Here is a 22263-nt window from a genome sequence, read left to right as displayed (position 1 = left end):
AATCCATGAGTTGAATGGAAAGTTTTGGAATGTTTTGATTACTAAATTGTCAAATAAGTTTGTCACATTGCCAAATAGTTGTCAAATATCAATTTCTGCAATAGGTTCATTCCCTTTGACACCAAATTTAACTCTAAAAAAATGTACTTTTCATTCATGAGTTTCACTTTAATCTCATTTCAGTCAGTTCTCTTTTACAAAATTCTAGTTACTCTTTGTCCTTCACTAATGATGCTTGTTAACAACAGATGAGCCAACAATGTTGTTCACTTGTTAACAAGAGGGCCATTGTCTTTTACTATTCACTAAAATTTTTATTAAACTTCATCGTGTATTGAAAGAAACAAAATCCGGAAGGTCAATATATAGATAGATTTAAGGGTTAAATATGTTTTGGGTCCCTATAAATATGTCAATTTTTCGTTTTAGTCCATCTAAAATTTTCCTTCAACTTTTAGTCCCTATAAAATTTTCAATCACTACTTTTGGTCCCTCTTTTAATGGTCAGTGATAAGAGGTTTTGACGGAAAAGAGGTGAATGGGATTTGGTATAAGCAGGGGTAGTGTGAGCTTGAGGAAAAATCACAAATGTACCGTGCGCGATGTCTCAAGCTAGCGCACGCTAACCTCCACCTTAAAGAAAATAGTGAAATTGAAAGTGATCATAAAAACTTGATTGAAAAAAGGAGATATATAGTTCTTCCTCACTTGCTTTGTCTCAAAGTTGTTTGTCATCAAATGTGCAAAAAGGGAACAATTGATCAATGTGGATGTTCTTTATTTGTTGCACCTCTCTCTTGTTATGTATCTTTCTTTTTATGTTCCGACTATTTTCATCTTGTTTATAAGTCTGCAGTTCTACTAGGAAAATTTCTTAACTTCCTTATTTGCTGTGCTTAGTTAAGAGAGAAAAGAAAACTGTCCAAAACTATGTTCAGGGAAGGAGTTATTTTTCAACGTCTCCAACAATTTGAATGGATAGAAGGGTAAAATGGGAAATTAACATTAAATAGAAATTAGGTTACACCAAAAAGGCGTTTTGCCTTTATATATGTTATAGATAGATTATAGATAACCAGGCCTCTTCTTGTGTTTATTTTATATTGAGGATAAGATGAAATTATAATATTACATTCTTATCAGATTTGAAGACTGGCAGATATGGAGCTTGCTAGGCTGAGAACCTCAAATGGTGGCTTATGCATCACCTCCTTCACTGTTAAGGGGCATGAGTCTGTTATCCAGAAGTATGAGAACGCAGTCTCTGGATTCCCTGTGCATGGAAAGTCAGAAATTATTGAATGTAAGAAGGGATAGCGTAAACTGTAAGCTATCCGATTAAAGTCAAAAGTGAGTGAAAGCAATGCTAGATTGGTAGGTAAGATTCAGTAACACAAGCTGGTTTTATATTAGAATGAGACCATCTGCTCCCAATATCTGAACTTGCTGTAAACCAAATAGTAATCAATCTAAATTCCTATTCCACTCACAGGTTAACATGTGTATTTATTTAGTACTAATTACTAAATTGATGAATTAGTGTGTTATAAATTTATTAATAATTTAGATGAACTTATTTTCCTTTAGAGGCAATAAAAATATATTAATGAGCAAATAAGAGCGAGTAATACCCCCATTATCATGCCCAAATCGTTCCCATGACTTATTTGGAAAAATGCCATGGGTCACGTAAGCACTAATCTTTGATGCTCCATGAGCTGCCAAGACTTTCTGAAAAAATTAAAGAAAAAGAATTACGAGTTACCTAGAAAAAAATAGGAAGCACCTTTGCTATAACAAATAAAACAGCACAATATTTCCAATTCCTGTCTCAATACAAATCGATATACACCAATGTTTCATACCTGGCATTCTATCAGGGTTCCACCTGACTGGACCAAATCATCAACAATCACAATATGGCGACCTTTAGGTTCTCCCTCCTTAATTCGAACTATTCTTTTATCTCCTTCCCGAACTTTTGCACAAACTACCTGCATATGCATTGTGTAAGTGTTAATAGATGGAACTGCTTACAAGTTAGTACATTGTCACACTAGTAGATTCTAGACTAGTACCTGTGTAATATTAATTACTTTTACTAAATTTGAGAAACATTGTTAGAAGAGCAAAATACAATACCGTAGGAAAATGCTGCAGTTGCTTATGAAATCGTTTCCAAGCACCATCATCAGGAAAAGCAATTGATATCTGAAACAAGAAAGCCAGATTTTCATTGAATATGAGAAAGTGTGAAAGCGATCATTCTCATCAATGTTATCAATCATGAATCGCGAGAAATTGCAATTTGTTCAAATTCCTCTACACACCGGTGTTATAGCGCCACTATTTGACTTGAACTAAATAATGTATTGTGGAACAATGGTGATTTGTTCAACTTCCACTGTATTATAGCGCTATGTTGGATAGCAATATAAGAGGACAAAAACTGACTATAGCAGTAGGAAGTTATGCTTATAGCAATAGACAGTTATGTGTTATTTTAATTGTCAGTTATGGTATGTTTATGTTCAGGAATAAATAAGGGGAGACAAGGGACAATTGGTTATGAGTGATGCTATTTATCTAGAAAACTTTTATCCCGAGAGGACCACGAAAAAGTTTTAGCCAATCAAAGGCCTTCTTGTCCGGAAATCATGCGAGTTGATGGGTGTAATATAGGAAATGTATTTAGCAGCTATACAGTCGTGAAATTCATGCTATACTATTTGTCGCTATAACTATCAATTCCCATTGGTTATTGGGAGAGGCCAAACTCTCTAATTATTGGAGAATCAACATAACCGAGTCACTGTCATTGAGTTCATGTTATGTATTTGCTTTGCAACAGTTTCTGCATAAACATTATATAAGTATTTCTGTGAATCTCTGATTAAGAATCCCTTCTGTAGAGATTCACAACACTGAATTTTTAATTCACTTTTTCAACCAATATCTATAAAATATAAGACTTTTTCATTCACAGTTTAAATTAAAAGTTGAAACTATAGAAGATGAATCACGAGAGTGGATTGCTGACTAATACGGAAAATACTGGATGCAAGATTTAAAACAACAGTATATTTGTTAAGTTAATTGGAGTGAATTAGTAAGATCGAAGTAATTTACATGACAACAAGCAGACAAGGAAAAACCAGAACAATATATTAAAAAGAAGATAAAAAAACACAGCCACGAAGATATGAACTATGTAAAAGTGAACGGCTCACATTATCAGAATCAGGCAGATCTTGGAGTCTTCTTTTAAGCAATGGTATGCCACTCTCAAAACATGGTAAAATGTTATCACCAAAGTAGAACCTCTCCTGATTTAAAACAAATAATCAAAGAATTATGGGTAGGAATTTCATGAAATAAAGAATGACATATGGACCAACAAGGTGTGTGTTTGGTTTTATGGAGAAACAATCAGCGTTGAATTTAAGAACAAAATATGGATGTTTCGTTTTGTTGTATAAAGTTGATGTTGACTCCAAATCTCGGTTTGACTGCCAATTATAAAACGTAGTTTTTGCGTTAGGATAAAAAAAATTACACTAAGTTCTAAATCAATTTTACGAAAAACATTTCATTCAAAATCACAAATAACATGCATTCACCCAAACACACACCTAGAAACAATTGTAGAAAGCAACTCTACCAATAGTACACCTGCAAGGCATGAATGTCGAATGTAACCAAACTTGTTGGTCCTCCTCTTGAAATTGGTATGTTTGACAACAGCCTGGCCAAAGTAAAAGCAGTGGCGATATCCCCTTCATCCTCCATTCTCTCAGAAGTTCCGGTTGGGAAAAACGGAAGCACAAGAGTAAATGACGCAACAAACAGTTTTGGCAGGGCATAAATGACAGGAATCTGCTCAAAAATCACTGCTGGAGAACTGAATGAGGCCAGAAAAGCCACATGTTGTCCACGAATGCCTTGAGCGTTTGGAATGAAAATGTTGGGGAAGCCATCAGGAAACTTTCTGAAGTTTTCAATTGCATAGAGCATTTCAGTAAACCATAATAAAAAAATGCAAAAACACCAACAAGCTAGGCAAAAATTCAGAAACAATGCACCGTAGCAACAACATTTCAATAAAATCTCAAGCTTCAAGGTTACCCATAATGTGAAATCTTAAAATGAAAAATCAACAACTCCAAATATCTATTCCACTCGTAACAGAATAAGGGTATGTCTGGATTGACTTATTTGAGTATATTTATCTACTGGCATAGCCACTTATGTTTTTGAGAAAGCTTATGGAAACAGCTTATGACATGTCCATAAGTTATAAGCTCTCCATTATAATTTATGAAAACAACGTATAGCTTATACGAAAACACTTTCCGATTATTTTATGGATTAACAGTCATTTTGGTTCATTAATGTTAGTCTTTGAATCCATCAAAATTGCAAATACATCTCTAAGTATTTCTTTTGATTTTAATTTTAAGGACTAAAAAATTGACTAACGAAAAACAAATTTGATAAAAAAAAAAAAAGACACATTTGAGGACCAAAATGACTACTTAAAGAGACACCTGATGATGTCTTTGCAATTTTGATACTCGAGGCTATAAATTGCGCCTCACCCTCACACATTGAGAGGCCAAAATGACTATTTACCCATTATTTTATCTTTTATTATACATAAGCACTTATATGATAAGTGGAAACACTTGTAAGATGTGTAAGATGTAAGTACTTCCAAACAGGGCCTAACTGTCCTATAATGTACTATAAGAGTTTAATTAAATTGTCTACCCAAATATGGCCTAACATGGGTACTATAACTTCCAAGTTCCAAACTTTAAACCAAAACTATATCAATTCAATCACGAGAGAACAAATTAACTAAATGGGTATTCAAAGTAACGAAAAGGGGCACTTAAAATTGATAGAGAAATAAATAACAATAAATAACACAATGATTGAAAAATTGAAAGGAAAAAAAAAATCAAAGAATGTGAAGAAAATGAACGAACCCCCAAGAGATGGAACGAAGTTCAATGGCATCAGATTCAGAGGCAATGTTGTAGGCAAGAGATTTGGTTTCAGCAGAGTAAAAGAGAACAACTTTCTTAGAATTCTTCATGGCATGTTGAGAAGCAGAAGAAGCGGAAACCAATGAAGAAGAAAAAGAAGAATTGTTGTTGTTGTTGTTGTTGTTGTTGTTGTTCATGTTTGAGAAATGTTCAATTGTCCAATTACGATGATTCTCGAAGCTTCTGATTTCACACTTTGTGATGAAATTGGAACGGAAAAGGGAAGAATGAGAGAGGGTAGGTAGTTTGAGGAGTTTGGTTGAGGTGGCCGGAAATGGCGGAGGGAGTGGCATGACCGCCATTATCGGCGGTCGGTGCCAGTTGAGACACAAAGATCGCGTTTTCTGGTTTGTTTCAGATTTGGTGGCAAACTCAATAACTACCTTGCTATCGCTATGGTTATTTTTTGTGTTGTTTTAGGAAAGAGAAATTATATCATTGTGACAATTAATGAAGGTGAAATTATTTCGACATTAATCCACCATATCCCATTAGAACTCTCCGCAGTTAAGCGTGTTTGGGCGAGAATTATACTAAAATAGGTGACCTCTTAGATAAATCCTTGTGTTGTACATTTTTAAATTTGTCAAAAAAAAAATCATTGTGACAATTTTTTTTTTTTATTTTATAATTTTCTCTCATATTTAGATGATTGTTATCCTCGTTTCCTTTTTTCACTCTTCATTGATTGTGACGGATAGAATGAGAGAAAATTAAATTTGTAATCAAAATTATCATCAAATGGATATATAAATGAGTTAATTAAGTTTTTAATTCCTATAAATATTCATAGTTTTGTTTTTAGTCCTTACAAAATAAAATCACACTTTTAGTCCCAGTGACATTTTCCTTAAGTATTTTAGGGACCAAAAATGTTGATGTAAATTTTTATTAGGGACTAAAAATGCTAACGAAAATTTTTATAGGGACTAAAAACACTAACGGAAAATTTTATAGGGACTAAAAAATATGATTTATTTTTATTTTTATAGGGACTAAAAACAAAACTGCAGATATTTATAAGGACCAAAAACTTAATTAACCCTATAAAACTCATCCTTTATATAAAGATCTTGAAAGTAAACTTGATAGTCTTTTATATGATTCAAACTTCTTAACTAATAGATGTCAGTCATTAATCAAGGAACTTTCTGAACTAAAAATAGAAAAGGAAGAACTTCAAAACAAATATGATGAATCTAGAAAAACCATATAGACTTTGCAGGACTCTCATTTTAAAATGTCTGAACAACAAATAGAGTTAAACAAAAAGCAAAAGAACATTTATTTCAAACCTTCTGATGTACAAAAGGAAAACATTCTTTTGAAAAAGGAAGTTGAGGAACTAAAAAATGATCTCATATGATAAAGTCTACAGAAACATTTCAAAATATTTTTGGATCATAAAGCAAAAGTGCTAAAAAATCTGATTTAGGATTCAAAGATCCAAACAAGAATCTCATTATAAAATGATTGTTTTATTCATTAAAGAGATCCTTCCATATCTCTAAGCATTTAACTCTAACACAAAAGCAGTTTTCACTTTGGTAATAACTGTCAGACAGTTTAAAATTGTCAAAACCAACTTTTCACCTTCCCTCTTTAACGGCTAGCTTTTTCTCTTTCCTTCTTTCCCGTTTTCATTTTCTCCTTCCCCATAAAACTGTCACCAACAACTCACTCCATTTCTCCACTCTCTCACGTCCATTTCTATAAATCTAATCATCACTTTTTACTAACTCCTCACACTTCAAATCTCATTTTTTCCTTTCTCTCTCCAAAAAATCACAACAGCTCTTTTTTTTTTGTCTAAATTCTTCAATGGCTAGAACCAAAACGACATCTCCATTATCTGAAGATGAATCAACTCTTATTGTTTATTCTCAACCATCACCTCAAACCGCTGCTGATGATTCAAGCTCATCACCTCTGAACGAAACACCTGTCCACACCATTCTTCCATATGAAATCATCCCAATCACTGAACCCTCTAAAACCACCAAACCATCCAAACTTAAGATTAAAAAGGAGGCTATCAAACCTAAGGCAACAAGAAAATCCTTAAGGATTATGTCTGGATCCTCATCCTCCAAAACCAAAACGGTTTCTCATGTTGACCTCACAGACTCCGTAGAAAAGGATGATGGAGATGAAACTCTCTCTGAGTTCATGAAGGCTTCAAAGGCTGAGTCTAAGAAGAAGAGTAAAGGAAAGACTCAAGTGATTGAAACTCCTCCAACATCTGAATCCTCTGAGAAGAACTCATCTTCATCGGAAGAAGAAGAGAAAGAAGCTACTCCTCCCAAGAAGCATGGAAAAGGGAAAGATGTCAAAATGATTGCATCTTTGAGGAGAGCTGAGATGGAAGCCAAGCAATCTCAAAGACCAGCAAGCAAAGCAAAATATTTTGACTTTGCATATCTGAAGAAGAAGAACTGGAACCTACGAGAATACACTGATTCTCAGGAATGGTCCAACTTTATGTCTCTCCAATAACTGACTGATGTGTCAATGGATCTGGAATTTTTAGTCTATCTGCACAATGATTTTCTCTTTATTGTTCCTGACAAAAAGAAGTCATTGTTTTTCTTGAAAAGGTATTTGATTAGTCAGAAGAAATGTTAGCACTTACCACCGTTACATAGTACAATTTGTAGGAATAAAGGTGGATATGCATGTAGTGACGACTTTTCAAGCCAGGTTATGGAAGGTAGTGTAAGATAGCTAGCAGTTGTTCTAAGGTATTATATGTCATCAGATTTACTACTATACATATTTTCTCTATGCATGTTGTAACACCCCGTTTTCCCAATATGAAAATTTCTTAAAACATTTATTAGAGTAAGCATCATAAACAACGGGATATCACATATAACATAATCCAAACAGTTAAATGATAATTTAACCAAATAACTTAAACATTTGCAGCGGAAATTATATCATAAATCCATAAAACGTTTTGGCACGCAGGCCCCATCAAAATATTTCAAATCATAATCCATAATATTAGATAAAAATAACATAGCAGTCACGTAAGAGAATGAAGCATGCATAACATATAACCTCATCCCGTTACGTATCAGAGCGACCTAGACGACACAGTGAGGCAAGGCCACTCACAACAGCAAACTGCACACTAAGCACGATCACCTGCAAGTTACCCATACGAAAGGCAACATTTTCAAGCGGAAGGGGTGAGATTTCATAACAAAATAATGTTAATCAATGTAATTCGAATCATAAATTAACATTAACATCATAATCAATCTTAAACAACTTTGCATGTTTGATAAACAATTATCACGTATTCACATATTCAATCATCATCAACAACATAGCATCTTAGACACGACAATGCGACAATGCTCTTAGACTCCTTATATGCATGTGGTACCAATCGTCATCATAAGTATTAATATACTTTAAACGTGCGGAGGACAAAACTCATAATAAATCGTGCGGAGGACAAAGCTCCTAATAATCGTGGTGAGGACTAAGCTCAATGAATGCTAATGCATGGACTCTTATCAACAAACCACCGTAATCATCATATCAATATGCATCCAATAGTTTGGAGCTAAACGTCATCTTATTCATCATATATAGACATTATGCACTTAGTTAAATAACAGCAGCAACATAGTCAAGTCACACAACAACAGGATGATATCATTATATCAATTACAATTCAATGGCACCATAATATTTAATTCATAACTCACATAATGCATAGTACATTAATCATGCTCAATTAATATCGACATATCTTAAACGGCTTACATATTGCATTAAACATCGTCATTAGGTCTCATTACCAAATAGGGATTCACTCTTGATCAAAACGTGCGACACAGATCGCACAAACACTCAAGACACTCCAATCTGGAAGTGCTCGCGAGGCGAGAGTTCCTACTCGCCATGGCGAGTACCAGTCAAATTCCAAACCAATGTTGTTCTAGGTTCAATCATGTCCTACATTCATTCCTAATCATTACTAGGTATGTTCAGGCACTCAATGGCACTCAAGGTCCAACTCAAAAGTCGAAAATGCAAAATCTTACATGCTTTCTGCCTTAGCTTGCTATGGCGAGTAAGGTTGCTCGCTGTGGCGAGCTGCATTGCACAACTCGCGAGGCGAGGGAAAAGGGTTCGCGAGGCGAGCGATGAATGTTCATCACTCGCGAGGCAAAACTCATAGCTCGCTGTGGCGAGCGATGAATTTCGCTACGGCCAGACCTGCTATTTCCACAAAAATTCGACGATTATCATGGTTCTAAGCCTAATACTGATTCCAAAGTTCGTCCTAAACATTATCTAAGGTCTAGGAACACTTTCTACACCAATTTAATCAATTCCTACCGTTTGATCATCAATTTTAGGGATTTGACCTAGTTTTCGTTTTCTCCAATTCAATCCTAATTCTTGCTAACAAATCATCAGAATCATCATCAATTACCATTACTGAGTTATTAGTCTCACCCTTACCTGGTTATGAAGAAATCGCAGCTCTCTTTTTGATCTTCTCCCTTCTAAGCTTTTCTCCCTTTTTCCAAAAGTTTTCACGTACAATAGTTTTTCTAACAATTAGGTCTTCCCTATTTATATCTCTTCCTAATTACTTATCTTATCTCACCTTCTCCCCCAAAACTATCTAAAATATCAAAACAACCCTCAACTAAATATTTTTCATATTTCTATTTTCTTATCAAATCTTATTTTATTTAACAATAAAATAAGTCTCATAATCTTATCAAAACACATCAAATTATCCAAATCAACTTAAATCATCAAAACATACCAAAATCATGCATATATTATATAAATATAATATAATCGCCTAAACTCAATTAATTAAACAATTAAACGAAAGTGAGCGTTACACATGTCATTCTTCATAAACAAGCCTAATGTTGTGCTTTTGCAAATATTGCTGATATACCTGCACTGGATTGTGTTTCTGAAACTCTTCTTATATTTTTCTACCTTACACATGTTGCATCTTGTTGGATGTCGTACGTTTTAGATACAGAAGACTTCTTGTTTCGGATGAGAAGCAGAAGAAAAGCTTTGCATCGTAAGATTTCATGCCATGAACATGAAATGTTTCAAACATTCGTTGAAATCAGAGTAGCAAGATTTCACAAATCTCTTTCCTTCACATGGTATTGTTTCTTTGTAATTACAATTCTGTATGTTTAAATATTTCTTTAGTCTTGATCATTGACCTTAACAATAAAATCGAACTCCTTCCAATATGGTAAAGTAAATTTTCAAGTGCTATTTTTGTTTTTATCTATTAATTTACTTGTGTGTTAATTTTTCAGAGTTGCTTGTCCATTGGTGATGGCATCCAAAAAATGGATCCTCTCTTAATCGACGATTGGCTGCTTTGAAACTTTAAATAAGCAAGTAGTCATAAAGTTAAAAGTTTGTGTTTGGTCTCATTTTACAATTTAGAAGATTGAAACCGATCAATTAGTAAATTTTGTCTTTGTTATTTTGCTTAACTGATCATTGGTTTAATATATTATTTGGTCCTTTAACTTATTTTCAGTTTTTAATTTGGTCCCCTAACTATTAAACGCTCCAAATCGGTCATTTATCTTCTTTCCATCATTCAATTTGGTCCTATTTTATTAATTTTAACCCCCAAAAAAAGGAGACCGTTGGATAAATGAGATCTATCATATCTAACTGTGTATCACCAACACCTGAATTATTTTACTTTTCTTCATCTTCTTCCCTCATCTTCATATTCATACAACCTTCATCAATCTTCATCATCTTCAACTCTTTTTTTACTTTTAAAAATTCATCATTTCAACTTCAACAAAATTCACAAAATCAAACATTTAAATTTATAATTAACACCATCAACATCATTCAAAATCAGATCATCAAAGTCCAAAACTCATTAACTCCAAAAAGAAACTTTTTATCACCAAAATCATTCCCTTTCACCAAAAGACATAGAGGGAAGGTGTTTGATGTTAGGAAAATAACTAGTGAAAGCCATAGCAGACAGCGCATCAGCAGCGAAAATAAATTGAAAAATACGCAGAGAAAGGCCACCAGCAGTATCGGGCATGCCTTGAATATCCTTCATCCTCACTATTTCGTTCAGCAACATCAACACCACCATCGCCATCAGTAGTTGGAACTTCTTCAACTGGGTGAATTGAAGCATGGCTCACCTTCATTTCTTAACCCAATTGCACTTCAATTCATAATCACACACTACCCAACTTTTTCTTCTTCACCAAATCTAATCAAAATCCGTAAAATAATTTCAAAACTCAATTAATTAATCAATAACCCATATGATCTAAAGAGTATTCAAAAATAATAAAAATGATAACTTTATGGTATTTTTTATTGGATTATTATAAACTAACGATGACCTTTTAATTTATATACATAAAAGATTGCAACTTTATAATCAATTCCTAGCTTATAGAACATGAATTAAAAAAAAACCAAAAAAACAGAAAAAGACATAGAAAAAGAAACATACTACCAAGATGAAGAATTGGAGGAAGATCTGTGTTAGAAGCAAAATGGAAGAGAGACAGAAGAGTAGTGTCGTTGTTGTTGTTCAATGTAGGTGTACGAGTCATTTGTGAGAAATTTTCTTTTCTTTGTTTGATGGTCAAAGAGGAAGGATTTTGGTGGATCACAGTTTCTTTTTGGAGTGAATGGGTGTTGTTGATCTGATTTTGGATGATTGTTGTGGTGTTGATTATAGTTTTAAGAGTTTGATTATGTGGTTTTTGTTGAAGTTAAAATGATGAATTTTTGGAAGAAGAAAAAAAAAGTTGAAGATGGTAAAGATTGATGAAGGTTGTATGAGTATGAAGATGAAGATGAGGAAAGAAGATGAAGAAAGTAAAATAAATCAGGTGTTGGTGATACACAATTAGATGTGATAGACCTCATTCATCCAATGGTCTCTTTTTTTTTGAGTTAAAATGAATAAAATAGGATCAAATTGAATGATGGAAAGAAGATAAACGACCAATTTAGAACATTTAATAGTTAGAGGACCAAATTGAAAACTGAAAATAAGTTAAGGACCAAATAATGTATTAAGCCTTGATCATTTGATCTCCTTTTTGTTTTCATTTTGGTTTTATAATTTGGTCAAATTGGTTCCGGCAAACCAACATTGTAGATGGTTCACCATAAATCTTATTTTTATTTTTATTTTTTATTTTAACCATTTGATCTATTTTTCAAAACAAGGATCGTTGTATCACAAAAGTCTATTGTATTATATGGTGAATCATCAACAACTTATTATTTTCTCCTTTCTTTATCTTCTTCCTTCCTCTTTTCTTCATCTTCACCATCTTCATCTCTTATACCAAAACTGTAATTTTGGCTTTACAAACTTAGTAGCATTTGAAGACTCAAATCAACTCATCTGATCACGGTTCATGATGGATGATAAAAAGGTTAAATACCAAAAAGTCTACTACCAAAAACTATGAATGTGTACACCGTTAATATGTTCATAATAACAAGTTTAATCTAATTGATTGAGCTACTTCATTTCATTCTTACCAATTTATATTTAGATAGATTTAATTTAATTTGTATGTAATCCATAAGGTTCCAGATGTTGTTATGGTGTCGAGAGTTAAATCAAAAGAGACAGAGGAAGACCTAAAAAAACTATAAGAGTAATTATTAAGGAGTATTTAGATAAACTATAAGAGAAATTATTGGGATTGTTGAATGTAAAGCACCTCAAATATACTACTCGCTCTGTCCCATAATACTTGACACAATTCACTTTATTACGCATGTCGATGGATAATTTTGAGCTTAAATATCTTAAATAATATATTATAAAAAATTATGAAAATTTGATATTTTGAAAATACTCATCGAGACAAATCTAACGGCATCTTATATGATATTATTTATTTTTATATATTAGTAGAAAAATATAGTCAAGATAAATTAGGTCAAAATTACACATTTTTAAATAATCATCTAGTGCGAGACGGAGGGAGCGCTAAACATTTGTTAAGGGTTTCAAATTGACCATTTATTTGCGGGTGGTATGTCGAGGTCGTGACAAGAGTGGTTCCCAAGTTGGAACACGTTTTTTCAAGACACTGATATTTCTAAAAAAATTGCTATTTGTATTGGTGAACTTATCACCCTAAATAAAATCTTGTGTTGAATTTTATTTGAATTATCTTCTCGTTAAAATCTTCACCTATATCTCCCTTTTATGTTTTGAAGTTTCTCTCTATTATTTACAATCCATGGTTCAGATTTAATTAATTGGAAGATAATGTTACAAGCAATGTTTTAAGAAACGGTCCATTTTCCAGAAAAAGGAACCCGTTTTTACAAAGTGAAAAAAAAAAAAAAAAACGATGAAACTCCATTATGACAAAACACCATTAAGACGTCAACATAGCACCATTCATGACAATAGACATAAAATCAATTTATTTTTCAATTGAGATGGATGAAAATCACATTTTTAATACAAATTTACGCATAAATTATTTAATGTTATCTCCATCGATTCTTTCTTTAGTTTAGAACTTCAATCCTACATCTGATATAAGTTACTATACATTATTAGAAATGTTGATTATCCAGCTAACAAAAGACTTGCGAAACATTCACGATTACATGTGATTGGCTATTTATCATCATTAGTGGGGTGATATGACTTAGTTACAAAACCTAATCTGCAATTTGCTTTTTAACTCACAAAACAACACTCATGAAATTTCCAGAACAATATTTTGCTACATATAGCATTGTTGATACATTATTTAGTAGTTATGGAATGTTTTGATTAATGCATAACCGTAATCTATAACACGACATTCGTAACAGTCAAAATCGTGAAATCCTACATATATGCGACAACGATTATTATATATAACAAATACATATAACAAATGGCCAACACAACACAATGTCTTTATTGATCAGAATTTTTTTTGTTGACAATCTTCTGAAGAGAATTATATGCATAGAAACATATAAGTCATTACTTATTATTTACTAGTTAAAGGGAAAAGGCTTCTTCAATAGATAATATTAATTAATTATGAAAATTAAAAGTTTGGTTGATGTCCTCTGCAATTGACTCTGCATCTATTTTGACTCCCGACAAGCCTCTCCTTGCCAGTCCTGCACAGTACAATCCATGATCCCCCTTCCAATGACTCGGGTAAGCATTTTTTGGCATCCCTTTCTCATTAAGAGCATATTTGTAATCCTTTGAAAAATACATCAAATAATAATATATTGACTTAGAGAATTAGAAGGGGTATGAAAAATAAAGTATAAAATGAAAGTTTAAAAGTATGAAATGTAAATTGTATATTGTAAGGGAGAAGATGATCAATTTTTCCTTCCTTTATCTTATTAATTATGATTATGATTTATTACATATACCTTAAGCCACCCATTAGCTATGCTTTTGTAGCCAGTTGCAAAAACGATCGCATCAAACTCTTTTTCCATGTTGTTTTCAAATACAACTTTCTTTTTCTCAATTCTCGTAATATATGAAGAAACAACCTGTAATTTTGAACAGATTATAATTTAATTTTAATAAAAAATTTCACAAATAATAAATATCATGAAGTAGTAACTAATCAAGTACCTTTATAGACCCCTCCTTAATCTTTTCAACGGTTCCAACATCAATAACTGCAGACTTTCCTGTCACATTCTTAAGATTGAAAGGTCCCAATTTAGGACGATAAATCCCATACTTAGACAAATCACCATATTTTAGTTTTGCCCATAGAGTAATGATAGTATCCACAACACCAACCGAAAAATATTTCACCATTCGCATCCCTTGGTGAATTATTTCTCTATTGAAGACATGAAACTAAAAAAAAAAATTAAACAATTAATACCACAAAACATATATTGTCGAAAATCGAATAAGAGATCTCTTTCTAAAGAATACATAGACACTTATTACAACACTTTTTCATTTGAATGATTTTAATATGGATGAAAAAAATTATTCTAAAAGTGAACTCTTATATTATTTTAGTAAAATAATACATTCGTCCTCGTTTTTAAAACTTACCATTTTTTAAATCCATGTTAGAAGCACCCTAAACCCTTAAAGATAGTTTTTTTTTTTTGAGAGAGAACCCTTAAAGATAGTTAACACACCAAAATATTATATAATATTGATATGTCGAAAGTCATAGATGTTTAACTAGATAAGTCTAAAACAATCTCAACAAAAAAAATATATTGAAAAAATAGCTGAAATTCTATTAATGAATTATCGAACACATTGAATCAAGAAATTATACAGACATTGCTAGATTAAAAAAAATTCTTATCGAGAATTTCATAAAATTAATTTTGTCATTAAATTATTAAATAAATAAACAAATAAATCAATTGTCTATGTTCTCTCAAAAAACAATTCAATTGTCTATGTATGGAAATTTAAATGTATCTTTAGGGATACAAATTTAAATTCTTTCATTCTAAATGATATTGTTGCATAAAAATAGTGAGTTAGAAATATTCTTTACCGGACTTCGAACCACAATAGATGGGTTAGCACCCGAGTTATGGAGGTCATAAGCAATCTCCATTCCTGAGTTACCACATCCAACTACCAAAACCTCTTTTGTTTTATATTTTGAACCAGATTTGTAATTTTTGGAGTGTACCACCTCTCCTTCAAAGTTATTCAGTCCAGGCACATTAGGAATATAACCTTCACTATTTTCGCCGGTGGCGATCACAAGAAACTTCGCCTCATAAACTTCCAATATCCCTTCTATTGTGTTCTTTGTTTCAACCCTCCATTCGCTTCTAATCTCGTCATACTTAGCAGACTCAACTGTGCGACAATAGTGAGATTTTATGTTGAAATGGGCGACATATTTGTCTATGTATTGAAGGAATTGGTATTTCGATAGGTAGGTTGGGCCTGAGGGTGGGTGAGGCATGAGGGGTAAAGAGCAAAACTCACTAGCCAAGTGAAGGTTTAAACGATCATATGCATTTTTCCTCCAAAGAGAAGCACAACAATCATCTTTTTCGAGTATGATATGAGAGATGGAGTTTTGTGTTAGGCAAGCAGAAATTGCAAGGCCAGAAGGACCAGCACCTACAATTACAACTGTGAATTCTTGCATATTGTTGTTGTAGCAATCTAGGATCCAAGTATCTCCAATATGTTTGTTTTTGTCTCACTGCAATTGTAGAATTTATAATAATGTATAGAAGCATAAGAACATGTATCGAGGGCGGATATGTGTTTGAATTATTAGTAGGGCTAGTTTTTTTTTTTTTTTTTAAGGAAGTAAGACTAAAATTTGGGCGAAATATATTACAAAAATAACAACATATATATTAATCATAATAAATTGTCACTCATTTATAAATAATACACAACGTAGCCGCAAAATCTTAATAATATATTTATATATATCTTAGAGCGCACGCACGTGCGCTCATAGTTTTAAAACTCGGCTCGGTCATCGACTCGGTAGGGGCATTGGATCAGTGAGTTAATGGTCGAACCACTGAGTCATTAGTTGAACCGCATGACTGAATCGGATTAAACCGGATAACTCGGTTATATGACCCGGTCTTAAGATTAAATTTTTATAGGTATTTAATCTTATTAAATAGGGTTGAACCAATGACTCGACCACTTAAAAACTTAAAAACCGACATGTAATATGTATATTAATATTTTTTATTTTGAAAAATTTTATATTAATATCTGTATAGATATATTTTTCTAAAGGGTGTAGCTATATTTTGTTGACAGAAAATAGATTTTGTTTCGAATATCTATTAATATTAGTATAATATGTCTTGTTAAAAAAAATTACTATATTATGTAGATTTTAAAAAAAATGGTATGTATATTAAAAAAAAATTCGAATCCTATAGCCTTCAAGTTTTTGAAATTCTGATTTTTTTTCCCACAAAAATCAAAAGTCAAATCAGTAATTCCAAGAACAATGCGCATTTACTCCACCATTAATTGGGTATTAATTCGTAAATAATGAATCAAATAAATGTCTAATTATGGCTGTAAAAAAAAACGTATTAGACCGGATTTGTTTCAAAAACCATGGCAGAAAACAAAAAAAAAATATTGGACCGGATTAGTTTAAAAAACCGGCCGAGTCACCGGTTTTTACCGATTCTTACCGGTTTTCACCGGTTTAATTACACGTCCGATCCGATATATGGCTCGAACCGGCATACCTACCGGTTCACGGCCGAATCGGTTCGTCCGACCGATCCGAAGCCGGGTTTTAAAACTATGCATGCGCTAACGCGCGCGCGCACATATATATCAAAGTTGCAAAAAAATAATATAGCAGGCATTATAGCTTAGTGGAAGGTAATCAAGTTAATATGTTTGGAGTTCACAAGTTTGATTCTCACTGAGTATATTTGTACAAGTAAATTTATTTATGTATGTTGTTTATATTATCATAAAAAAAAATTATAAAAAAATGCAAAAGTTAAGAGTTATGTCATGTCATGTTTCAAAATAGAACATATATATTATATAATTATTCTTTGTATAAAAAAATAGTATGGGTTGGGCTGGTGTGGCAATAGCCACACTCAGCCTCACACAGATCTGTCCGTGCATGTATCGATGCATGAATGAAACACAAACTTTTTTTCTCTGATATTTTGGTTTGATTTTTCATTTATAGAATTACTACATATGATTCTAGTTTTAAAAAATTAAACCGCTATATGAAAAATGTGTACCATTAATGTTTCTTTTAGATAAAGTGTATCATTCATGTTAAAAATAGTATATATATATATATATATATATATATATATAAAAGGAATAAGTTTATACATAGTTTCTTTATCAGCATTTGTGTCATTGTGTGTGGGAAAAAATACATATGAATGAATTTATCAAAATAGATATATGGTAGAGATATATTGACTCGAAGAGTAACTTTAAAGAGTTACTCCACATCGTCACCCTTTTAATTCAGTGGATTAGAATTGATTTTAATCGTTAATCTTTTTTTTTTGTTACATTTTTTAAAAAAACGATTTTTAATCGTTAATCATGTGACCTTATCTTCCTAAACTATTCTCACAATATTTATTGTTTCCTTTTTCTACTAAATAATCATGGTTTCCTAAATTATATTAGTAGATTTAATTGAAATTGTTCTTCTTCTATTGTTTAATGAAATTTGCAAAACTCTTCTGTTACCACACCATTTCACAAGTACCATATCTCGTTGGACACCAATAATTTGTTTTCTGGTAAATATGATAAATATGGAACTTCATCTTCACAAAACATATTGAAAAAGAAAAAAAGACGCAGTTAATTATCAAATCCAAATGTTAGGTGAAATTTAGTTCATTGAAATCGATTAATTAGATGCAATTTTGCTTTCATTGAAACGATTATTAATTATTAGCAGATTGACTTTTTTCCTTCAGGAAAATTGCAGATTGTTTTATAATATGATATGATATTTGAAGCCGTTTCTTTTTGTGCAAATTAGGTAACTATATATTTTTTAAGGATATGGGTCATGCTAACCTGTGCCTATGGGGCAATGGGGTGAAGATCCTCTCTATTTGGTAAAATAAATGGAGTTTTGTAAGTTGGAGAGAGACAGACACAAAAAATAGATGGTGGGTCCTACCACTAAGTGGGTCCCACCATCATTAATTATATTTTACTTTTTTCAAGATTTTATGTGTCTTTATCTTTCCAAATTAAAGAAATGGAGAAACACATAAATGGAGAAGATCTTAACCCGGGGCAATAGTTAAGCTTACAAAAAAATAAAATTACCATAAAAAGAAATTTTGTTGACTTATTTATGGATTAATTAAACAATTTTCAATGCAATAATTAACATATAATTTATCTTTTTATTATCCTTAAGCAAATTGAATTGATCATATCTTAAATATATATTGTCTTTAAAATAATACTGTTACAGAAATACTATTTTAAATTAATTTCAAAATGCATATCGTACATGATTGTCTTCTTTTATTATTAATTTTGGTATAACTTTTAGAAGAAAAAAAGAGGTCCCTTAACTATTTAATTGGTATCGCTTTGGTTCCTTAACTAAAAAAAAATTGTTTGAGGATTTTAAGTTTTTTTTTTAGTCTCGTTTTGGTCCCTTCTGTTAGGTTTACGTTAGGGTTTTAAAAAAAAGTTAACTCCTGGACAAGTATCACCTTGTCATTGGCTCTGAGTTTTTTTTTTACAAAAAAAATATATTATTTTTTAAAAAAAATCTCAAAGCCAATGAAAAAATGACACGTGTCCCAAAGTTAATACGTGTCACCTTGTCATTGGTTCTGAGAATTTTTTACAAAAAAATTAAATATATATATTTATAAAAAAAAAATCTCAGAGCCAATGACAAGGTGACACGTGTCCACACTTAACGTTTTTTATTAAACCTAATGGAAGGACCAAAACGAGACTAAAAAAAAACTTAAAATCATCAAACAATTTTTTTTTAGTTAAGGGACCAAAGCGATACCAATTAAATAGTTAAGAAACCAAAAGAGCATTTAAACCAAAAAAAAAAAAAAAAAAGGATATCACACATAATTCTCTTCTTTTAAAATAATCATGCTTATTATTAATTTTTGTATTTTTTTTGTATAGTGATCAAATTACTTCTTACAATAACTATCCTCTTTAATCTGAATAATATTTACAGTTGCTGTGTGTGGTTGTTTGCTGGGTTGTGTATGTTTGTATACCGTCTCCTCCTAATCAAATTAAATTGTGATCTTCGTACTTAATGTATTGTGAGCCGTTTCATTGTTTCTTCCAAGCAAATTAAGTTGATTTCACATACAAAAGGAGTGAAAGGATATGAATTCAAATTATTCATTGGTAGTTAAAATGAGTTAAGGCTCTTGATTCATTTTTAAAGTCTGTTAAGATTGGAAATAATATCAAATCAATAAAAGTTTAATCAACCTAATCAAATGATTCATTTGAAGCGATTAATAAGTTTTATCATAGGAATAATTATTTATGGGAATCTGAATTCAATTCTTGAATAATACAACTAATGATAAAGCTTTATTTACCATCAGACCGAATTACTAGAAGTCTCCTCCTCTAAAAATCACAAGATTCGTTTGTCAAAAAAAAAAAAAAAAAAAGAAATTACAGGATTCACGCTAAAATTTTTTATCAAGCTCAAACGGTTACACACAAAAAATCAAGGCTTAAATACTCTTTTGGTCCCTTAAATATTTTATTTGGTATCGTTTTGGTCCCTTAACTAAAAAAAAGATTGTTTGGGTACTTTAATTTAATTTTCGTTACATTTTTTGGTCCTTCCGTTAGGTTTCTGTTAGGTTTGATAAAAAAACGTTAAGTGTAGTACACGTGTCGTTTTGACATTGACTCTGGAAACATTAGGGACCAAAATGATACCAAATAAATACTTAAGGGACCAAAATAGCATTTAAGCTTTTTTTTTTATCATCTTCATCAAAACCTTCATCATATTCATCAATTAAATCCAGAAAAAAAAGGAAATAATCGAAAAAAACTAAAAAAAAATAAATATCCACTCATTCATCTTGCAAGACATTGATTCATCTTCAACCCAAATCCATAACCCCTCTTTTATTTAACCATGCCCAAATTCATCTTGCAGGACATTGATTCATTTTCGAGTTCAATAACTCATCATCAACAGTCATCGTCGCCGTTTCTGGGAGGATCTACTATTCACTGTCGTGTTTCTAGATTCAAGGTTTTGGTGAGAGAGAAAAATGGAAATGGTTTTAGGAAACTATGAAGAATAAGATTGAAGAAATGGTGGATTTTGGGTTCTAAATTGGTAAAGATTGAAAAAGATTTTTTTTCTGGGTTGGTGTGTTGTTGATGATGAAGATCATGAAGAAGAGGATGAAAGGAGAAGGAAGAAGAGGAATAGTGCAAACCCTAACGTTTTTTTGATTTTTTTTAACGGAAGGGGCCAAAACAGGTAACGGAGATAAAGATAAAGTACTCAAACAATTTTTTTTAGTTAAGGGACCAAAGCGATACCAAATAAATACTTAAGGGACCAAAAGAGCATTTAAGCCAAAAGTCAAATGATATTTATAACCACTAATTACAATAATCTACTAAAAAAATGATATCAATTATTGTTAAAAAATAAGGGTTAATTAAGTTTTTAGTCCCTATAAATATTCACAGTTTTGTTTTTAGTCCCTTTAAAATAAAATCATGATTTTTAGTCCCTATAAAATTTTTCATCAGCATTTTTAGTCCCTATAAAATTTTCCATCAGCACTTTTAGTCCCAGTCAAAAATTTCCATCAACAATTTTGGTCCTTAAAATGCTTAAGGAAAATGTCACAGGGACTAAAAAATGTGATTTTATTTTGTAGGGACTAAAAACAAAACTGTGAATATTTATAGGGATTAAAAACTTAATTAACCCAAAAAATAATTGTGTTTGATTGGCAGGCTGATATATCTTCTCACACGGCCCCTCCTTCAGCCATGAGGGTGCCAATTTCTCCTGAACCGGTTGCAAAGACAGTGGTTTCTTTTGCCCAAGCATTGACGGCATCACATAAGGTCTCTCCTAATGACAACTTGCCTCAGCCTTTAATTAGAGGGGAGACTGTTAGTATTAAAATTTCATATGACATATATGAAAAAGGAATGGTGGTGTGCAAGCGTAATTTGCGCGGACGACTGGTTTTGAATAAGGGTGACAAGCCTTATGCAACTAAAGACATTCAATTGAAACTCCAAAAACTACGACATGAACACGGAGCATGTTGTCGTTAGGAAAGGGCTACTATGAATTCTACTTTGCCTTGGAAACAGATCTTCGTACTGTTTGGGCAGGATGGACTGCGAATCTAAAATCGGGTGTACTACATCTGTTTGAATGGGCCAACGATTTTAATTTGCACACTCAGCGCAACACCCATGGTCAGGTGTGGATTAGGTTGCTTGAACTACCTCAGGATTATTAGATGGAGCGAACACTCTGAGAAATCGCTAGTGAAGTTGGCACGCCGCTTCTCATTGACAATGTGACTTCCAAGCGTATATTTGGTCATTATGCCCGCATTCTTGTGGACATGGATTTTTCACGCAAACTCTTTCATGAAATTGTTGTAGAAAGGGAAGATTACACTTTTACCGTGGAGGTAGCCTATG

General features: G+C 32.1%; 2 protein-coding genes across 2 annotated transcripts; both read right to left on the bottom strand.

Moving 5' to 3' along the window:
* Positions 1-975: 975 nt before the first annotated feature.
* Positions 976-5475, bottom strand: LOC11407878 (ribose-phosphate pyrophosphokinase 4). Its single transcript, XM_003613099.4, has 7 exons — positions 4992-5475; positions 3673-3988; positions 3231-3326; positions 2143-2211; positions 1866-1994; positions 1632-1731; positions 976-1273 (listed from the first exon to the last, which is right to left on the bottom strand). Exons 1-7 carry the CDS (start codon positions 5351-5353, stop codon positions 1140-1142), a joined length of 1206 nt encoding a protein of 401 aa, XP_003613147.1. The 5' UTR covers positions 5354-5475; the 3' UTR covers positions 976-1139.
* Positions 5476-14127: 8652 nt separating this feature from the next.
* On the bottom strand, positions 14128-16210 carry LOC11406318 (probable indole-3-pyruvate monooxygenase YUCCA10). Its single transcript, XM_003613095.1, has 4 exons — positions 15599-16210; positions 14695-14928; positions 14484-14609; positions 14128-14304 (listed from the first exon to the last, which is right to left on the bottom strand). The coding sequence occupies exons 1-4, from the start codon at positions 16208-16210 to the stop codon at positions 14128-14130; spliced, it is 1149 nt and encodes a 382-aa protein (XP_003613143.1).
* Between the last annotated feature and the right edge of the window lie 6053 nt (positions 16211-22263).

This window comes from Medicago truncatula, chromosome 5 (assembly GCF_003473485.1).
Source record: "Medicago truncatula cultivar Jemalong A17 chromosome 5, MtrunA17r5.0-ANR, whole genome shotgun sequence".
In the NCBI taxonomy this organism is placed as follows: Eukaryota; Viridiplantae; Streptophyta; class Magnoliopsida; order Fabales; family Fabaceae; genus Medicago; species Medicago truncatula.
The sequence above is the reverse complement of the archived record's forward strand: the minus strand, read 5'-3'. Positions and strand labels throughout refer to the sequence as shown.